Genomic DNA, 16,341 nt, shown 5'->3' with positions numbered 1-16,341 from the left:
TCGAAAGCGACAACGCAGTGCTAAACATTTGCCAAAAAACAGTGCCATATAGAAAAGTGAAACAATTGTTCAAAAATCGTTGTTGTAAAAAACTGAATAAATGCAACACTTTGTTTACAACAGCAGAACGATTTGACAGTTCATTGAGAGGGTGTATGGGATGAGGGGAAGAGAGAATAAAAATGTAGGGGAAAACGCTCACGGCGCCCATACGATTTCTTCCGCTATAAGCCTCAGGATTCCGCTATAAGGCACTCCCTCGCATACAGTCTTCCGCTATTATTTGCCGGAACTCACCTTATAGCGGTAAAACCGGCATACTGAGAGGGGGCATCTCACGAGTCGAAATCCGCGGCTAGAAAAATGAAAAATTGAGCGATTTTTTTGTTCGGGCATTTTGCGGTGTATGCTTCGAGCGCCCGGGCGACTCGGTTGCTGCTTCTGGTTCTGGTTCCAGGCCACCGCCGCCGGCCGTTTACGATCGAACTTAATTCGTTACTCTTGTGGCTAAAACAAATACGACCACTCAATGAAGATTGCCGCGCCGGACGCGATATGAAAGGCGCACCCGATCGTCGGATAACCCTCCGCCGTAGGACGACGTGCCCTCCGAAGGGGTTACTTCGGTTCCCCGCGAGGGTCTGCCAATTGATGATGATTGTGACCCACGGTTTTGGCCACTAAATTGGCAGGTTGCTCTAAAGGATTTACCGATTATACGGTGCAAAAAAAAAAATTCTACAGCGAGGAGTGATGCCACAGGATGTAAGGATTATGCTCGAATCGATTCGGGATGCTCGGGACGGTGAATGAGGTGATTGAGTAAAACGATAAATTATACACCTTCCGTTGAATTATGGTGCTTTGGACCGTGAGCGTGTCGTCGTTTTGCTCGGAGCTGGAAGTGATTCATTCACGTTTTTATGCACGGGGAATATTGTTTTGCTTCAGTAAGTGACGCTGATGTGTTTACAGGGCTAGGGCCATGCATGAAATTGGATTGCCCTTATTAAATTCAAATAACAAACAACCGTGGTTTACTCTACACACTTGCAAAATTCAGTCGACATGGGCTCACTAAGCTGATTTAATGTGAATTGATTAACCAACTATGCATTTAACAAGTTTTACGTCCATTTATTCCTAACAACTAAAACGTGGACCAAACATCGATTAGTATTATTATCTTGCTTGTGACTTCTCTTTCGGTGAACGATTTATTTTGGTTTTAATTTGTAAAAAATATGACATGTATATTTTCTCACAATAACTCGGTTGAAGGTGAAGGTTGAATTGCCAGATAATGAACACCATGTGGCTTTACGCGTTACACACAAAAGAAACAATAATGGTTTTCCGCATAAAAAGGGCATGGAATGGCACACATTACACACATTATTAAGGCCATTCTACCACATCTATTTTGATGATGAACAAAGATGTTTTAATTTTAATGAATTTAAACATGTTGAAACACGCTCTTCTTAACTTCATTCTTACTAGTGAGTTGGTTGTGACTCTTGTGATCATATTATTTATTAGATTATTATTACTCCTTAATATCATTCCTTTATTAGATTATTTGAGCTACAAAAACCAACACAATATTCTAATTAAAAAATAAATCTAATAAACTTACGCTTAGAGTAACTTTGCTGGCCAGGCAGGCTGCTGAAGCATTGCTTTCCGTTCGAGCGATCCTTATTCCGGGTTCGCTCTTTTTATGGAGTACTATTCTCTGGCATTAAAATGTGTACCAACCAACCAGCCTTGGTACTATTATTTTCTTTCACCTCAATCTGGAATCCCCTATTCTTCGGGAATCGTTAAATGACGGACCGAACCTTACCGGTTATCGTAATGATGAAAATTCCGGAGAATTTCTTTCTAAAACCGCCCCAACAATATTACTGCCTGATCGGATCCTACGGAATACGCAGGCATCGAAAACAACGGCGGCCCTTACGCATCCTCATAGATGTGATTTATAACTCTATCGATCCTCCCCACCGGGCTCTAGAGGGTCCGTTTCGGCTGGGTATTCCAATCGAGGTCATCGATAAATTTTAACCAAATTTAGCGTAACCAGTTGATCCCAAAACGTGCCTGGTGGTCCGGGGATTGAATTTATGTTTTCTCCATCCTTTGTGACTCTGCAGACGGCCACGTCGAGTCCAATTGAAACCAATGACACGCCCGTTTAGTTCGGAACATTCGCTGAAACCCACCGTGTCCTTAAGAGGATTAGTGTTGTGGCTGTTATTTTCACACCTACCGACGACGGCTGGTCACTAGCTCTGAAGTCCCGGACCTACTTGTGGACCTACATCTCCTTGCCACCATGGACGAACAATGAAGGGCCTAAGGAAGCGAAAACACACCGACAGCTCCTTCGATCTGATACCCGCATCCTTACGCCTTCTTCCGGAAGGCCTCGGGCGGCACATGCCCGACCGCCTACTCATTACGGTAGCGGTTGCTGAAATTCTTTTACGTTTTCGCGCAACCCACAATCCCTGCCATCCGTCGGTTCGGCCTAGGGTCGGCTTTCACAGATCCGATGCGGTAGGCAATTTGTTAAAACAACACTCCCGATAGAATACTCTTGCGGTCAACCGAAGCAGCCGGAACAGGTCCCACTTGTTTGCTTTTCGATAGTGACCCACGTGATTCGACCACCGGTCGGCAAGTCGGCAAAAAGATCTGAAGCGATAGCTCTAATTAGTGACGATAAGTGGTCGCAATACTGGGCCACATCCTCAGATCGAACCGCTCTCGACCGTACCCAGGCCATATTGTCATTGTGGCGTGCCGTCAAAGATCAGAGTAACCTGCCGACCACGATTGTGGCACGTGAAAGGTGCCGAATTAGCTGCTTCCGGACACCAGTGGGATCGAACAATGGCAAAGGAAATTCGGGCACTTTCCCAAACCAGCCATTCCTCCGATTTCGAGTATTATCAGAACAGATACCTTTCCGGTGCTGGTGTCCTTGTTTTTCTAACAAATTTGATGAAATCGAATGAAGATTGATAGATTTAGAAACCAGTAAGATCATTTCGAAATTTTAGTCAGCACACATTGAGAAAAGCTTACGATTATCGAAGGGACGCAATCTTCAGAAGGAATGTTGTTAGGGCTGCTGGCTGTAGCATTTATGATCAACGAAAGATTAAGTAAAGTCGGTCATTTTTGGTATACGAAACCATTTATATACGGATTGCCATAAAAAAAAATCGGCAAAGAACATTGCTTGAAGAAAAAAAGAGTGTTTCAAAATATTCACATTCAAACTAATTTAAGTACATTCGAAAACTAAAAGTGACTTCTTTTGAAGATACAACCATTCGAAGTTTAAAATTAACTGTGATTGTTTGTCCCTTGTGATATGCAGAGCTAAAAAACAGTAAAATAAAATAAAATAAATTAAAGTGTCCTTATTATGTCTTTCTATTATAAAAATAAGTTTCCATCATTACAAACTATTTAATCAATCTTAAAAACCGTTTAATATAATCACTTTAACCACCGTATGCTTAATTATGTTAAATGAATACCAACACCGTGAAATGCTGTCATCGCTTGTCACTTCCAATCACTGCCACTGCGCACTTCTAAAAGGCCGCAGCTCCTTACGCGAGGCAGCACGCGTAGACCATACGTACGTCGTGGTTTAATGTGTAAAATCAATTTCAGCACAGGCGCCAACGATCTTCACCCGCGAAACTAGACGCAAATAAAGGGTTTATTTCGTCGAGGTAATTGACACGAAGCCCGAGGATCGTCCGCTTGGTGTCGATCACCAGCGAGCGATATCCTTGCTAGCGGGTTACCGGTAACCGATACTTTCGCTACGATCCTGTGGATCGGAATCCGTAAAAAAACGATAAAGTATCAAGCCGATTGCCATTGCTCACATCGCTGGACAGCGCTCGAGATAATCCTTCAGGACTCCAACAACTGACCGGTGGACCGGTGGGCGAAGGATCCGATCGAACGGCTACGAGGCTTAATTGCGATCGGTGAGGGAAAACAAATAAAAAGCATCAAACATATGTCAGCACGTGCTCCGAGCATACCGGCGGCAAAGCGAAGACGAACTGGGCTTCATCGGTGTTGGAAGTGGAAACAAAAACCGAACCACAGGACGAATGAGGCACCAAATGAACTAGTAAAGTGATCTAGGCCAAGGGATCGTGCTGCTTCACTTGATACAAATCTAATGACCGACTGGCCCGAGCGGCTCGAACCGTGCTGACCATACGCGATGCACACGTGGCCAGGATCTAGGGCTAGGGCTGCTGGGCTCCTTGCTCTTCATTATCCTTTTTTTCTCTCTCCTCTCGTAAAGGGTCCGAAACCGGCGTCCGGTTCCAGCCTGAGCTGCACCCCGTCAGTTGGCCGAAGCCACCGCCAAGCGGATCAAGGGAAACTGATCCTTCTGGCCGTCGCTTCAATCTTTCAGCTGGTGCCCAATCCGGAATAGCTTTTCTTTGCTTTTTTTGGTGGGTTGCAAAAACTGCTTTTGTAGGTGGCACTGGATTGCCAAAAACACGAGAGCCCCCGCCAACAGGTGATCGGAAGTGTGGCCTTAGCCACACGGGGTGAGCCACACGTTTTTTGCCCTCTTCCTGTTGCTGCGATCGGGCTACGATCTGTCTGAAATTGCTCACCCCTGGCAGTTCGTTTCCGTTTCACCGCGGGACATTTACCCTCTTAATGGTGAACTCCGGAACGATTTCGGTTCCCCCGAAATCAGGGGGCCACACTGTGCGAGCGAAGGATGGAAGGAGCGATTTACATAACCAAACTTCCGGTCCGGGCGGCCGAAAGCTTTCCACCGGCGTGAGAGTACTTTCTCATCACCGACTCATCTCATTTCTCACTTCTGGGTGCGATCGGAAGTCATAAATAATCCGGTCACTGTGTGGCTCAAAGGGTTCGCTCGGGATATAATCGGGCGTAACATATCCCCCGGTGCCACGGCCTCCCGACGATCCAGCGCATTGTCACGCCGTGACCTGGCAGCTTTAGAAGCACCTCCTACCGATCCTCAACATTTATCGAGCATCGCTAATGCCGGGCGCGCGGTTTTTGGGTGCATCGGAAAGATCGATGCGTCGATCTTTCTTTTTCGTTGCTGACTGCGGCTTCTTTCGCTTCGGGAGGATCTACAACATCTGTTATCACACTGCGAGCGAGTCCTCGAGCTTTCTACCTCCGTTGAAACGCTGCACAATCCGGAACGACGATGGACGAATCGGGACCGTAGAGTCGTCGATTTGGGAACCCGGAATTAAATTAATGCTTCCTCGTTCGGTGAATCCTTTTTCCTGTTGTGTCGGCGTGCCGGGGACCCTCGTTTTCGCCATGACACGCCGTGGCACTCTAATGATGCCACTTGCCTTTCCGTTCGATGGCCCGAAACCGGAAATCGATTTTAACCCAGTTCGGGGGTGACTTAATGACTATCATCAGGCATCGAAATCACGAGAACCCGACCAGCCCGATGGGGTTGGATTGGATCAAGCGGATGGCCGATCCCTGATCGGCTAATTTCGGTGCATTTACCAGTTCGGTGGACGAATCGGCACGGATTGTTGTTTTTGTAAACTGTTCCAATTTCATTATCGGTGAGATCGGAAGAAGAAAAAATCCTTTAATTGGTGTGTGCTGTCGTAATTCTTAAGGGTAAAAGGACATCATAATCGATCGGTTGAAACTACGATGACTGTCGATCATCGAGGCATCCAATTCAGTACGCAATCAACTACAGAAAACCTTGACGTTAATGTTAAACACATAACAAGTCAATACATAACCCAACATTTCACAATTAACTGTGAGCTGTGTTCTTTATCTCAAGTGATTTTTTGTAGTGTGAATCATCGTCATGAAAATTTTTAGCTATATTGTCACTAAATTTGGTTTAGGGTATATTCGTACAAAAATGGCCAATTAACCATAAAATTCTTTGCCTCTACCCGATCTAATGCACAATTCAATTAAAATGAACAAAACGAGTGATTCTGCAACAGACTATCGCTCACACCTCGGAAACCTCCACCGAAAGTAGCTCCGTAGCCTGAAGCTCTCACTGGGTTCTGCTTATCCTTTAAACATCCCACAAGTTCGGGATTCTATCGGGATCCTTTCGCGTCCCAATAACCCTTCTACGGCTCAACCATAAAGTCCGTGGCGTGGCGTACAACACTTTCCGTCAAGTCACGTCCGCAAACCTTGATTCTCGGTTGGGGTTTACCCTTTTACCCGAAATCAAATCCGAATAGAGTTCTCACCGCGGTGCGATTCAACTCCTTGACAGGCCGGCGAACGAGTCAATTCTCATCGCGCGCCCTAATCCTGCTTTTGGGCGCACCTCGAAGTGTCGCAGCACACTCGAGGGTGTCGGAAAGCATTCTTTGTGGCCCCGTTTCTGTAACCTGCCCAAATTGATTGAAGGCACGAGAATTTTGACGACCTATCGCCAACTGTAAGGTCTGTGGTTGGATAAATTAATTTCTAGTCTACCTAAAACAACGGCAGTCGGCAGCGGTGTTTGTTTACTTTCTCCTCGTAGGGGCGTATTGGGAAGCGAAGCATAACCCAAACATTCAATTTTTTTTTGTTTATGGGGAATGTAAACCATAGCTGAACCATCGAGGCCTCGCGCTTCAATTAATTTCTTCATACAGTCCGTCGGACCGGACCGATCCTTTTTTACGTCTTCGGCGAAGGAACACACGCTGCGATAATCACAAGCACCGACGCAATCCTTGCGTCACATTTAAATATCCTTTCCTTGGTGGGCATTTAGCCCTCGTTATGACTTCATTCTGACCGCGCGGAATCGACTGGACTGGTTTGGACCATCGCTGAAATTCCTGGAAGTCCAGTACCAAGGGGTAAGATGAGATCCGCTCGAAGCCGATCGACGCACGGGCACGCACCACCACAAGGCTCTCCCGCAACATAGTTGCGACCGCGAACTAATTATAGGGTTGCTCTGCGATGGTTGGCTAGGCCGAGGCAGGCTGTTTACAAGCCCGCACGCCGACGATTAATCTTCACGCAACCCGAAAAACCCGAGCCACGCACCTTCGCCATCGATCGTCGGAACGTATCGGCGTGTGCGGCCCGGACTTCGCCCAGACTTCGCTCGCCAAAACCAGCGTCCGCGTCTAGTCGCCAAACCGGGCGTGTTTGTCAGTAAGCTGTTTGTCTTTTCGAACGGTCACCCGGTCCCGGCCTTTGGCACTGTTTATTATGACAGTTATTTGACAGTGATTGGACCGCGGCCAGGTCCATCCTGACCCGCCGTGTATGGTGGTGCACTTCCGAAGTGGATTCCCGGGCCCACGTGCTGAAGTGGACCACGCTGCATCTGAACAATGTTTAATCAGGCGCAATGTGTGCCAAGCGATGCAGCCTTTTTCTCTGCACTTGACTTCCATGAGCACTGGGGCCCGCTCGGCCCCAGGTTGCTGCCGGGGGCAGAGAATCGATTAAATGCCCGATGTATGCCCGTTCTTTTATGCACTCATGAGTCTCATCAACGTGGTACCAGTATCGGCTTTAATATTTTATGGCGCACCTCTCATCCCGCAATGGTCGGGAAAACAATAACTCCCGGGTTCCGGAGTGTGTTTACCATCCAGCGGATCGGGAGCGGATGGACCCGGGGATTATGCAAACCATTTCCTAACGACTTTTTCGCTACATAATCGCACCGCTAATAGTTTCACCGATTGGCGCAACGAATCCGCCGAGCATAGGTCACTGCCGGGCGGCCGGCGTGGGTCAAGTGAAAAGTCAAGTGAAACCACAACCTCCGGGCCGGCGGCCGTGGTCCGGCGACGATCCAATTAGTGCGTCAATCACGGCCGCCAGCGTCGTGGTAATCGTCACGGCAGCGCGGACCGGCAGCATAGCCAAAGTCAATAGCGAGTCCGCCTTCCGGGCGCGCGTTCTGGCGAACATGGCGAGCATATTCTCGGGCCCAGGGCCCAGGGACTCGGCGACGTGTGTTTGGTCAGTGTAAATAGTGGAAAATTTCGCGTCCAACTGTTTACTTGGCTCCCGCGGGGATGAAGCGAAAGGAAGCAATTTTCGTGTTTTTTTTCGGAATAATAGGAAACAATTGAACCGGCGAGCCCGCTTTCGATTCGAGTTATGCACATGGTTGACAAAATAATTTCACCATTACGCTGTAGCATATAGGGAAAAAAAATATCAGGAGATGGTGAAAGATCACTTCTCGTTTTGTGTTGTGCATTCTACAAGGGGCATTGTTTTGAGTTCGGGTGTTTCATCCTAGGGGACGTCCGTTTTTTAACAAACCTTGTTAACTGCATATTTTAAAACTTTATATCCACAGTTCGACTATTCGAACACAATCGAACATAATTAGAATTCAATTCGATGTGGCTGAGTAATAGATTTTCTTTATTCTTTGTTGGGGGAATATAACTGAGATCTAATGGTTGCTGTTCATTGTAGGCATTCATTGCTCTTCCTCATAATGGAACAATTTCAACGTTCCAGCAAACAGTGTCGTATTATCAATTGTAGAAGAATTTAATTCGTTTAGAGGATTCCAAAAGGTCTACACTGTAAAGAAACTGAAAGACAAGCTACAACTAATCATCCGATCAATTTTGTAGACCTTCGAATCTAAATCTATTTCGTTTTTTTTAGTCTATTAGAGCGAACAGAGCTGTGTTAGCAACCAACTTTAAGTTGCTTTAAGATGCACTGTCCGGGTTCGAACTGACGTCTGTTGCTTAGAAACCGATTAATTGGCGCAGCGAGACGGATGACCTACGAGTGAGCCACACCTATTTCGTTAGTACGTTAAAAATTTGTTGAAAATATATATATTGGTGTTCTTTATGCATAATATGGCTGTCTACTTATTGGCCAAATTACATTAAACAAATTGCAATGGAAGAATGAAAGCATAAACGCGAACGAATGTTTATCAAAACTATCTACTGTTCTACTGTCCACTCGGTATTAGAATACTGGATCGATCATTCGATTGCCACTTGGTCATGAGACTGCTTCGCCGATCGAACCATAACTAAATGCTGCTTTCATGCGTCGTCAGTCGATACATAAATTGATGGATTAAACAAATTTATCAGTTCTTTTTGATATTAGCGCAACGGCACAGAGTCATTCCGGTTATCGGTTTTATCCTGTCCGAAATTGTTATGTTCCATAGCATGGCGGTCTTAAGCTAAATAAAAAAAATACAACAGTATAAAAGTAGTATAAAAGTACAAAATTTAACATGACCATGATCGTCGGTCTATGCCTGGTTCGACATACTTAAGTTAAGGAAAGTGTGTTTACGATTACATTTGTTGATTTAATTGTTACGATGAAGCGACGTAAAGCCAAGTCAATACCAGCTCCTTGTCTTCGTTAAATTAAAGTGCGCAAATGTGATTTTTTTAAAAATATTTTAATAGTTACTATAATATATAGTTTTTCACAAGTTTAGAAGCGTTAGTTCACGAACTCTCGCAATCAACGAAATGTTCCCATCAACAACAACAACAACAACAACAAGTAGGTGTAGTATTCGTTTACGTACTTTGTCGAAACACTTGTTCGCCTCCAGCTCAACGGCGGCCCGATGCCACGCGACTGGCACACGCTCCAGAATACAAATGACGGCCACACACAAGCACGCCTGCGATGCCCAGTCATGCGTAAGCATTCGTCGAATCTTCCGGACACACGGGGCCAGTATGGCGTGGTCGATCCCGCCAACCACTAAACCGCAACCGCATCGCAAAAGGATGCCTTTTTCGGTTCCTCACGCGCGCAGGCGCAGGGCCCCCATTAGGCAAACGCGTTCGTGCGCCTGCGTATGGGTAAGTTTTCTTCCTTTTCCGAGACTCCTTTCCGAGTGTTTTCTGCGCGGCTGGCGCGAAGGGATCAAACTGCGGCGAAGAAGTTCTCCAGGTTTTCTTCGTGGCGTTGTTATTATTTCTTGGCCGCTTCCTAAAGTCAGTCCTGCAGCGCCTATCCGTTCCCCCGAGCCCATCCTTGGGTTGCACCCAAAAAAGCCGATGGGGAAAAACTCATCAGGATCCGAAAGAGCAACATATGTTGCCATTCTCCGTGTGCCGAAGAACTCACAGTAAAAGCTCGACGGCAGGAAAAAAGTGCACCCAACCATTGAACAAGTGACGCCTTATGCTGTCGACAGCTCGGCGTAGTGGCAGGACCGACCCGACCCGAACCCGCCACACGGTTGACAATGGAAGCGTGGCTTCGGCGGGGAAGCGAAGGGCTAGCAAAGGGGTGTCGTTCCTATACTGTGCCTAGCTTCCACTTCCGGAACGACCGGCTGACTCGGAAAGGATCAAGAAAACCCGCGAGACTTAGCCGAGGCTCTGGAGGCGATGGACGCAAACGATGGCGTAATTCTGGAGTATTAGCACCGGAGGATGCTCCGCCCGTGCTATGATGCCCATTTTGCGTGTCGATAAATGTTGAAACTAATTTTCGGTGATTTTGCTCTTCGCTCATCATAACACGCCAAGTGATCGGGCCTTAAATTAAGTGTGCCCGTGGCCAGCGCCAACACACGTGCGGCAAGCCATTTGGTTCGGTCACTTCTGCCACAGACTTCCTATTATTTCTTGCTCTGATCGACTACATGCTGTTGAATGCTCGTCGGCCGTACCAGCTGAGCGCAGGACCAGCGACGAGTGAATCTCGTGCTTTCATCCCCCATCAGCCATCTGCGAGCCAAGAGTTGCGTCACATTAGTTCCAGCTTCCTTCGTCAGGCAGCGTAAACGCCAGGGTCCCGGGCAACCAGCATTTGGCGAACTGTTTTGGCGAACCCGAACCTGAACTACCTGATCGCACACTTATCTTATCCTGCTCAGCTCATTCCGGAGATAATACAGGCCCATCCAGGCACACGTTCGTCCTTTTTCCTTCCGATCCGATCGTGCACCATATGTTGGAGAAGCCCATACGTTACGATGATGTTTGTTTTGTTTTGGCCGCAAACCCGAAACCTTCTACACCCACGTGTCGGGACCGCATGTCGCCGCCGCCGGGGCGCTTTGAAGAGATCCGTACCGAAAACCCGCCGTTTGGCATGATGAGATATTGGTTTGGCACCTTGGGCCGATTGCAGTCGAAAGGCGCTTTGCAGTTGGAGCCAAGTGGTAGCGAAATACGCTAAGTGAGATGGATGAACGAAGGGATCAACGATTTCAGAAGTTCTAGGCTCGAATCCTATGGTCTTAATGCTCTTTAATTTATTTACAAGAAGGTTGACTAGTTATTGGTGAACTTTTCCATGACAAACACCATATACCAGTATTTTATTAGGACCATTTCGCTATTTTAAATTAATTCTACTAAAGTCATCGGTTTTATTTCTTAGCCAGACGTCTCACTTTTGAAAGTTATAATATGTTGCTCTCTAGAAAACACGCTGGTTAGTGAAAATGTTTAGTCCAGGAATCTGTTGAAAACAACATAAGATTGATTCTTTAACGCATGTGCGTTGAAACATGAAATGATACATAGTCAAATATGATAAAAATGCTTAGTACAATTCCCTTCTAAATTCAAAATAAAGATTAAACAGCTTCAAGATACATCGATCCTATTAAATGCTTTCCATTCAATTAAACTCATTGCTGATGACTTCGTTTTCAGTGGGACAACGATTTAAACTTTATAAATACGGCCCGGTCCGTCCTTCTAAGACTAAAAAAACGATTTAAACTATGGACTGAATAAAAATACTGTAAAAACAACATTAAAGGACTTTTGCCAATAACGTTCTAAATCCCTTTGCCTATTTTGCCAAACGATAAAAAAATTATTGAAAATTGTCATAACAAAGATGAAGATAAAACAAATTTAAGATTGAGTTGGTCATTAGGTCTGGGTTAGTTGGTGGTATCTGGTTACTAATTTGATGAAAATCTGCTATATTTTCGAATCGTTTTTACTGTTTTTACGGAATAGACCTCCTCGTCCCCGTCCTCGTCTACTAAGCAGTTAACAAATGATTAATTGGTTGTTGTAGTCAAAACATCGAATAAGTAATTTGTGCAATATGAAAAATCCCAGAAATATAGATTACTGGACATTTTTCTTATAAAACAAACAAAAGTTAATAAACCGTTTTAATCAGCTTCTTATTATAAGAACATTTACTTTATTTTCAACCTTTCGTAACAGATTGTTCTACTACATACTACCAATTAAATTACACAGTTTAACAGCAATAAATAACTTAACTATTGCCATGCCCTTTCTCACTCCCTCACGTTCCTTGTCTCTCTCTCTCTCTCTCTCTCTCTCGGTTCCCTCCGTATAAGAGGCTTCATTCGAGCAGTTCCACCAATGCGCTAATGTACGTCTGTGCCATCTGCAGGGTTTCGTGCTTGGAAAACTGTCGATCGTTGCTGAGTGAGGGCAGATACTGGCGCAACCGATCGAACGCCTCGTTCAGCCCCTTCATGCGCTTCCGTTCGCGTGCGTTGGCCGCCAAGCGTCGGGTTTTCCTCACGACCGTCGGAAGTGAGCCGCCCCGTTTGGCTTTGCTTTTCACGGCACCGGCAGCCCCAGCGTTCGTAAGGACGTCACTATCGGAGGTGCTACTGTCGTGCTCGAGGTTGACACTGCTCCTGCTGCTGTCCCCTTCATTGACGGTGCCCGTGTAGGCCGGACTCGGTAGGTAGTGCCTCTGTGCGTAGTGTCCTTCGGCGAACGGATACAGATCGTTGGCACCGGCGATCGACGTAACCTGCTGACCGGCGTATCCTACGTAAGGCGATTGGAAGTTGAACACGTCCGCTGCGCTCATCGTTGCTCCGTCTTTCGTTGCTTTTTTCAAACTAACCTGCCGCAGGATCGGGAACATGCTTTATATACCTGCCCCGGAGCTCGGTCGGGGCTCGGAACCGTTCGGATCACTTCGGCCAGCAGGAACGGGCTGAAACCAGAACCGAAACAACTTCCCCGCCAACACTGTCGGTCTCTCGGCCCTTCTCCAGCCGGCCGTGCCTTCGGGGCACACGTGCCGTGTCTGAACCAATCATCAGCTTCGCACCGTCGGGTGCGAGCAATTGCGCAAAGGGGTCAGTTCGGCCAACACTTGCTTCTCCCTCGACTATTTGGGTTCGAAGCTTCGAGCCATTTTTAATTAATTTACTTTCCCACGGGAGCCCCCAGGGGGAGTAAAGCCGAGATTTCATCAGCTTCCGTGCTGTACCGTGCAAGGATGGGACCAACGTGGGGCTGGAGGTTAAATTCTCACGCATCCTGCGAATCCTGTCGGTCGGGTCCTCGGACTCTGACCTCGATCGCCGATTCGATCGATCCTTTCGGACCTTCGGTTGCTGAGGGCTTCCAAAAATAAAAACCATCCCGTGGGAGCTCCTTAATGAGAAGGCGGTCCAGCAAAAGGGTCCAGCATTGCAAAATTTCTCTCTTCCCTTCTATCGTCCTCTGTCTGTCGGCGTGTTGGTTTTCTCTGGCCAAAATCGTCACGATCACGCGGAGATAAGCGAAGGTAGCGGAAATTAAATTCCTACTCGAACCCAATTTCCTGTGGTCCGGCTCGGGGATCTGGCGGCTCCGAACGCCTATTTTCCGTTTTGTTTTCGCTTTCCAATACTTGATCTTCCCGCCAAGTAGTCCCTAGCCGCCCTAGACACACCCTCGGGGGCAACCCCGTTGGCAGGTGCGCCGCACCGAGGCTACCGTGCAGGGACGAACGGGAGCCGGCCGGGACCGGAACACTGCCCTCGACTATCTGCAATCGAAAATCAAACTTCCAAAGCGGCTTTGACAAAGTTCGGGAACGTTTGCGTTCCCGGCACGAGGTCCGCGCAAAAGGGCGCAAAACGAAGGGACTACCGTTTCGGGGTAGTCCCTCGTGGCACATAAAGAAAAAGGATACTCTGCAGCCGTCCCCGTTTGTCATGCCGGCGGTCGGTGGCGATAGTTTGATACTGATACGCCTTGAGGGGATTATAATTTTATGATTATCGATTTGACAAAATATCATTCAATTTGTCCCGCGCGGGTGCAGCTTGGCCGTGTGCCGTCTGCAGGCGCGGGTATTCAAAATTCTGGGCCCACCCGATCGGTCTCTCTGTGTCACGAGGATCTCCCCCACGAAGGGTTGCACCTTTTTTGCGCCCTCGATCGCAATTTTATATCTTTATGGGGCCGTTTTGACATCGCGCAGCAGGTCCGCTCCGAGCGCATTGTCCTGTCCGTCAGGGGGGTTGGAGCATCGGTCAGCGAACTTGAGTGCAAAAAAATGCACTCACTCCGAATGCACCGAAGAAATTTCCACACGGCACCAGGGCGTACGCTAGGGCGACAGGTGATCGTCGTTTCCCCAGGTCGAGGTCGAGGCGATTCACATACACGCTGCGGGAAGGACACCGCCACCACAAACGCCCCGGGAACGCCGACGGTGACAGAAACGGTGCAGGGTTTATTTATGAATTCGAACCCGTCATCTACGGTGGCCACCGTGTAAACGGATGGCGTAGGAGTCATCCAGAGCCCCGAGCCCTAGGGCGGAGCTCTGCCGGCAGAATGACAAACTACTACGATTTCCAATTCAATTCAAATAAAGTTCAGATTTGTCATCCTTTCGCCGGGTTGCGTGCTACGGGTTGCTGTTGTGGGAAAATGCCCCCAAACGCCTTCACCGGCGGTGGTCTGGCGCCATCCATTCGCAGGCTCATTCCCACTGTCAGGGCGCTTACGTGTCGCTTGTGGTTTCTCAGAATTTATGGCAAGGTTCTGGTACCTGCAGCTTCTCAACCTGCGCAACTTGGAGAGTGTAGAACCCTCGAAGCGAACGCAACCAGACGACGACAAACGTTGGGCCGATGCCACCCACGGGTACGGCCGATCGGGAAAGGATTAAAACAAGAGCTTGTCATTCAATACCCTTGTCCCCGGGGCGCTGTTTCATGTTGCGTTAGATGGCAGGCAACAGTGGTGAGCGAAAACCGTATTAATGGCATGGCTGATCGCTGAGTGGTGTGTAGACATAATTTATGCTGCCATTCCTCGTATTAAGGTTATCATATTGATCGAAAAATGTTATTAGTTTTTTTTACAACATTTTTAAATTTTTTAACGCCCTAGTCTTAGGTGATCCCATTCTATTTTCCGAACTAAATAGGCCAACGCAAGGATCATGGTTTCGTCCATCACTGTGCCCATTGTTTTTGTTTTATTAACGGTACTCCCTAGCATTCCCCAGCAGGCTTGTAACAGGTACCCCCCCACGGGGGCGGCACCTGGGACTAGGGCCTGCCAACCTTAATTGATTAGCTTTTGTTTTGATCCAACCCAACACTTTCAGCAAAGCGTAAAATTCGCCACCAAAGCCGTGGGTCGTTGCGTGCGCGAGCTACGCACCCATATACGCAGATGTGCGGGGTGCGTAAAGTGGTTTGGTGTTCCTCCTCTTCTTCCGTGCTGTTGTCCTGAACATCAGATTTCAACATGGTTCTTGGCGGGTTTTTCTTTTCACCGTCGTTCGCCCAGTAATCGAATCCTTTCGCTCTAACGGTTCTGGCGCGGCAGCGCGGTGTAGAACCTTGACCGCGCGCTGACGGGGGTACCTTCTGGGAAAGGAACCTTCGAAACGGGGTCGTACCGTCCACACCGTGTGCCGCTGTCGGTTCCAGAACCTACCGGGGGTCTTCCACTCGCTCGCTGTGCGGTGGGAACGGTGCGTTTGGGTGAAACTTCCGCCCCAGCCGAAAGAGATGCCCTCCACAGGAAGTCAGGCTCTATGCGTTCCGAGGGACACTATTAAAATCACATCTTCCGATTGGAAGATGCGGGAGACCTCCAGCAGGATGCGGACTCACTGGCCACTTTTCGGTCCGCTCTTTACCGTTTTCGATGGCCGTAAGGTTCTGAGTGGCTTTTTGCTCCTGGGGCTGCGCGGAACCTCTGGAAGGAACGGTGCATCTAGATCATCGAAAAATTGCCCCTGGCCGGTAATCTCAAGTTACGCCTCGGCCTCGGCGTCATCTCTTTTTTGTGCCTACCTCGGAGCATCCCACGGACCCCACACACTCGCGCGTTACGCCTCGGTGTGTGGTTTGCGACATTTTCCGCCCCGCCGCCATTCGACCGGAGTGTGTGTGGTTTTGTTGGTTAAAACATTTATGGTCATAATTAAGTGATGCTCCTTTTTCGGGCAATTTCGGTGTTCTTCTTCAGCACGCACGCAAAATGTACGCCCCAAAACGCTTTGTTTGACACGATCGATACGGCAAATCGTTATTTTTTTCCCATAACTTGGGGT

General features: G+C 47.8%; 1 protein-coding gene across 1 annotated transcript; it reads right to left on the bottom strand.

The window, feature by feature from the left end:
* Nucleotides 1-12,372: 12,372 nt before the first annotated feature.
* Nucleotides 12,373-12,855, bottom strand: LOC131212409 (protein atonal). Its single transcript, XM_058206267.1, has one exon. It carries the CDS (start codon nt 12,853-12,855, stop codon nt 12,373-12,375), a length of 483 nt encoding a protein of 160 aa, XP_058062250.1.
* Between the last annotated feature and the right edge of the window lie 3,486 nt (nt 12,856-16,341).

The sequence above is a fragment of the Anopheles bellator genome, chromosome 2 (assembly GCF_943735745.2).
Source record: "Anopheles bellator chromosome 2, idAnoBellAS_SP24_06.2, whole genome shotgun sequence".
NCBI classification, from domain to species: Eukaryota; Metazoa; Arthropoda; class Insecta; order Diptera; family Culicidae; genus Anopheles; species Anopheles bellator.
The sequence above is the reverse complement of the archived record's forward strand: the minus strand, read 5'-3'. Positions and strand labels throughout refer to the sequence as shown.

Excerpts from the sequence above, each read along its gene's own strand:
- LOC131212409 (XM_058206267.1), bottom strand. The coding sequence starts at position 12,855 with ATGAGCGCAGCGGACGTGTTCAACTTCCAATCGCCTTACGTAGGATAC.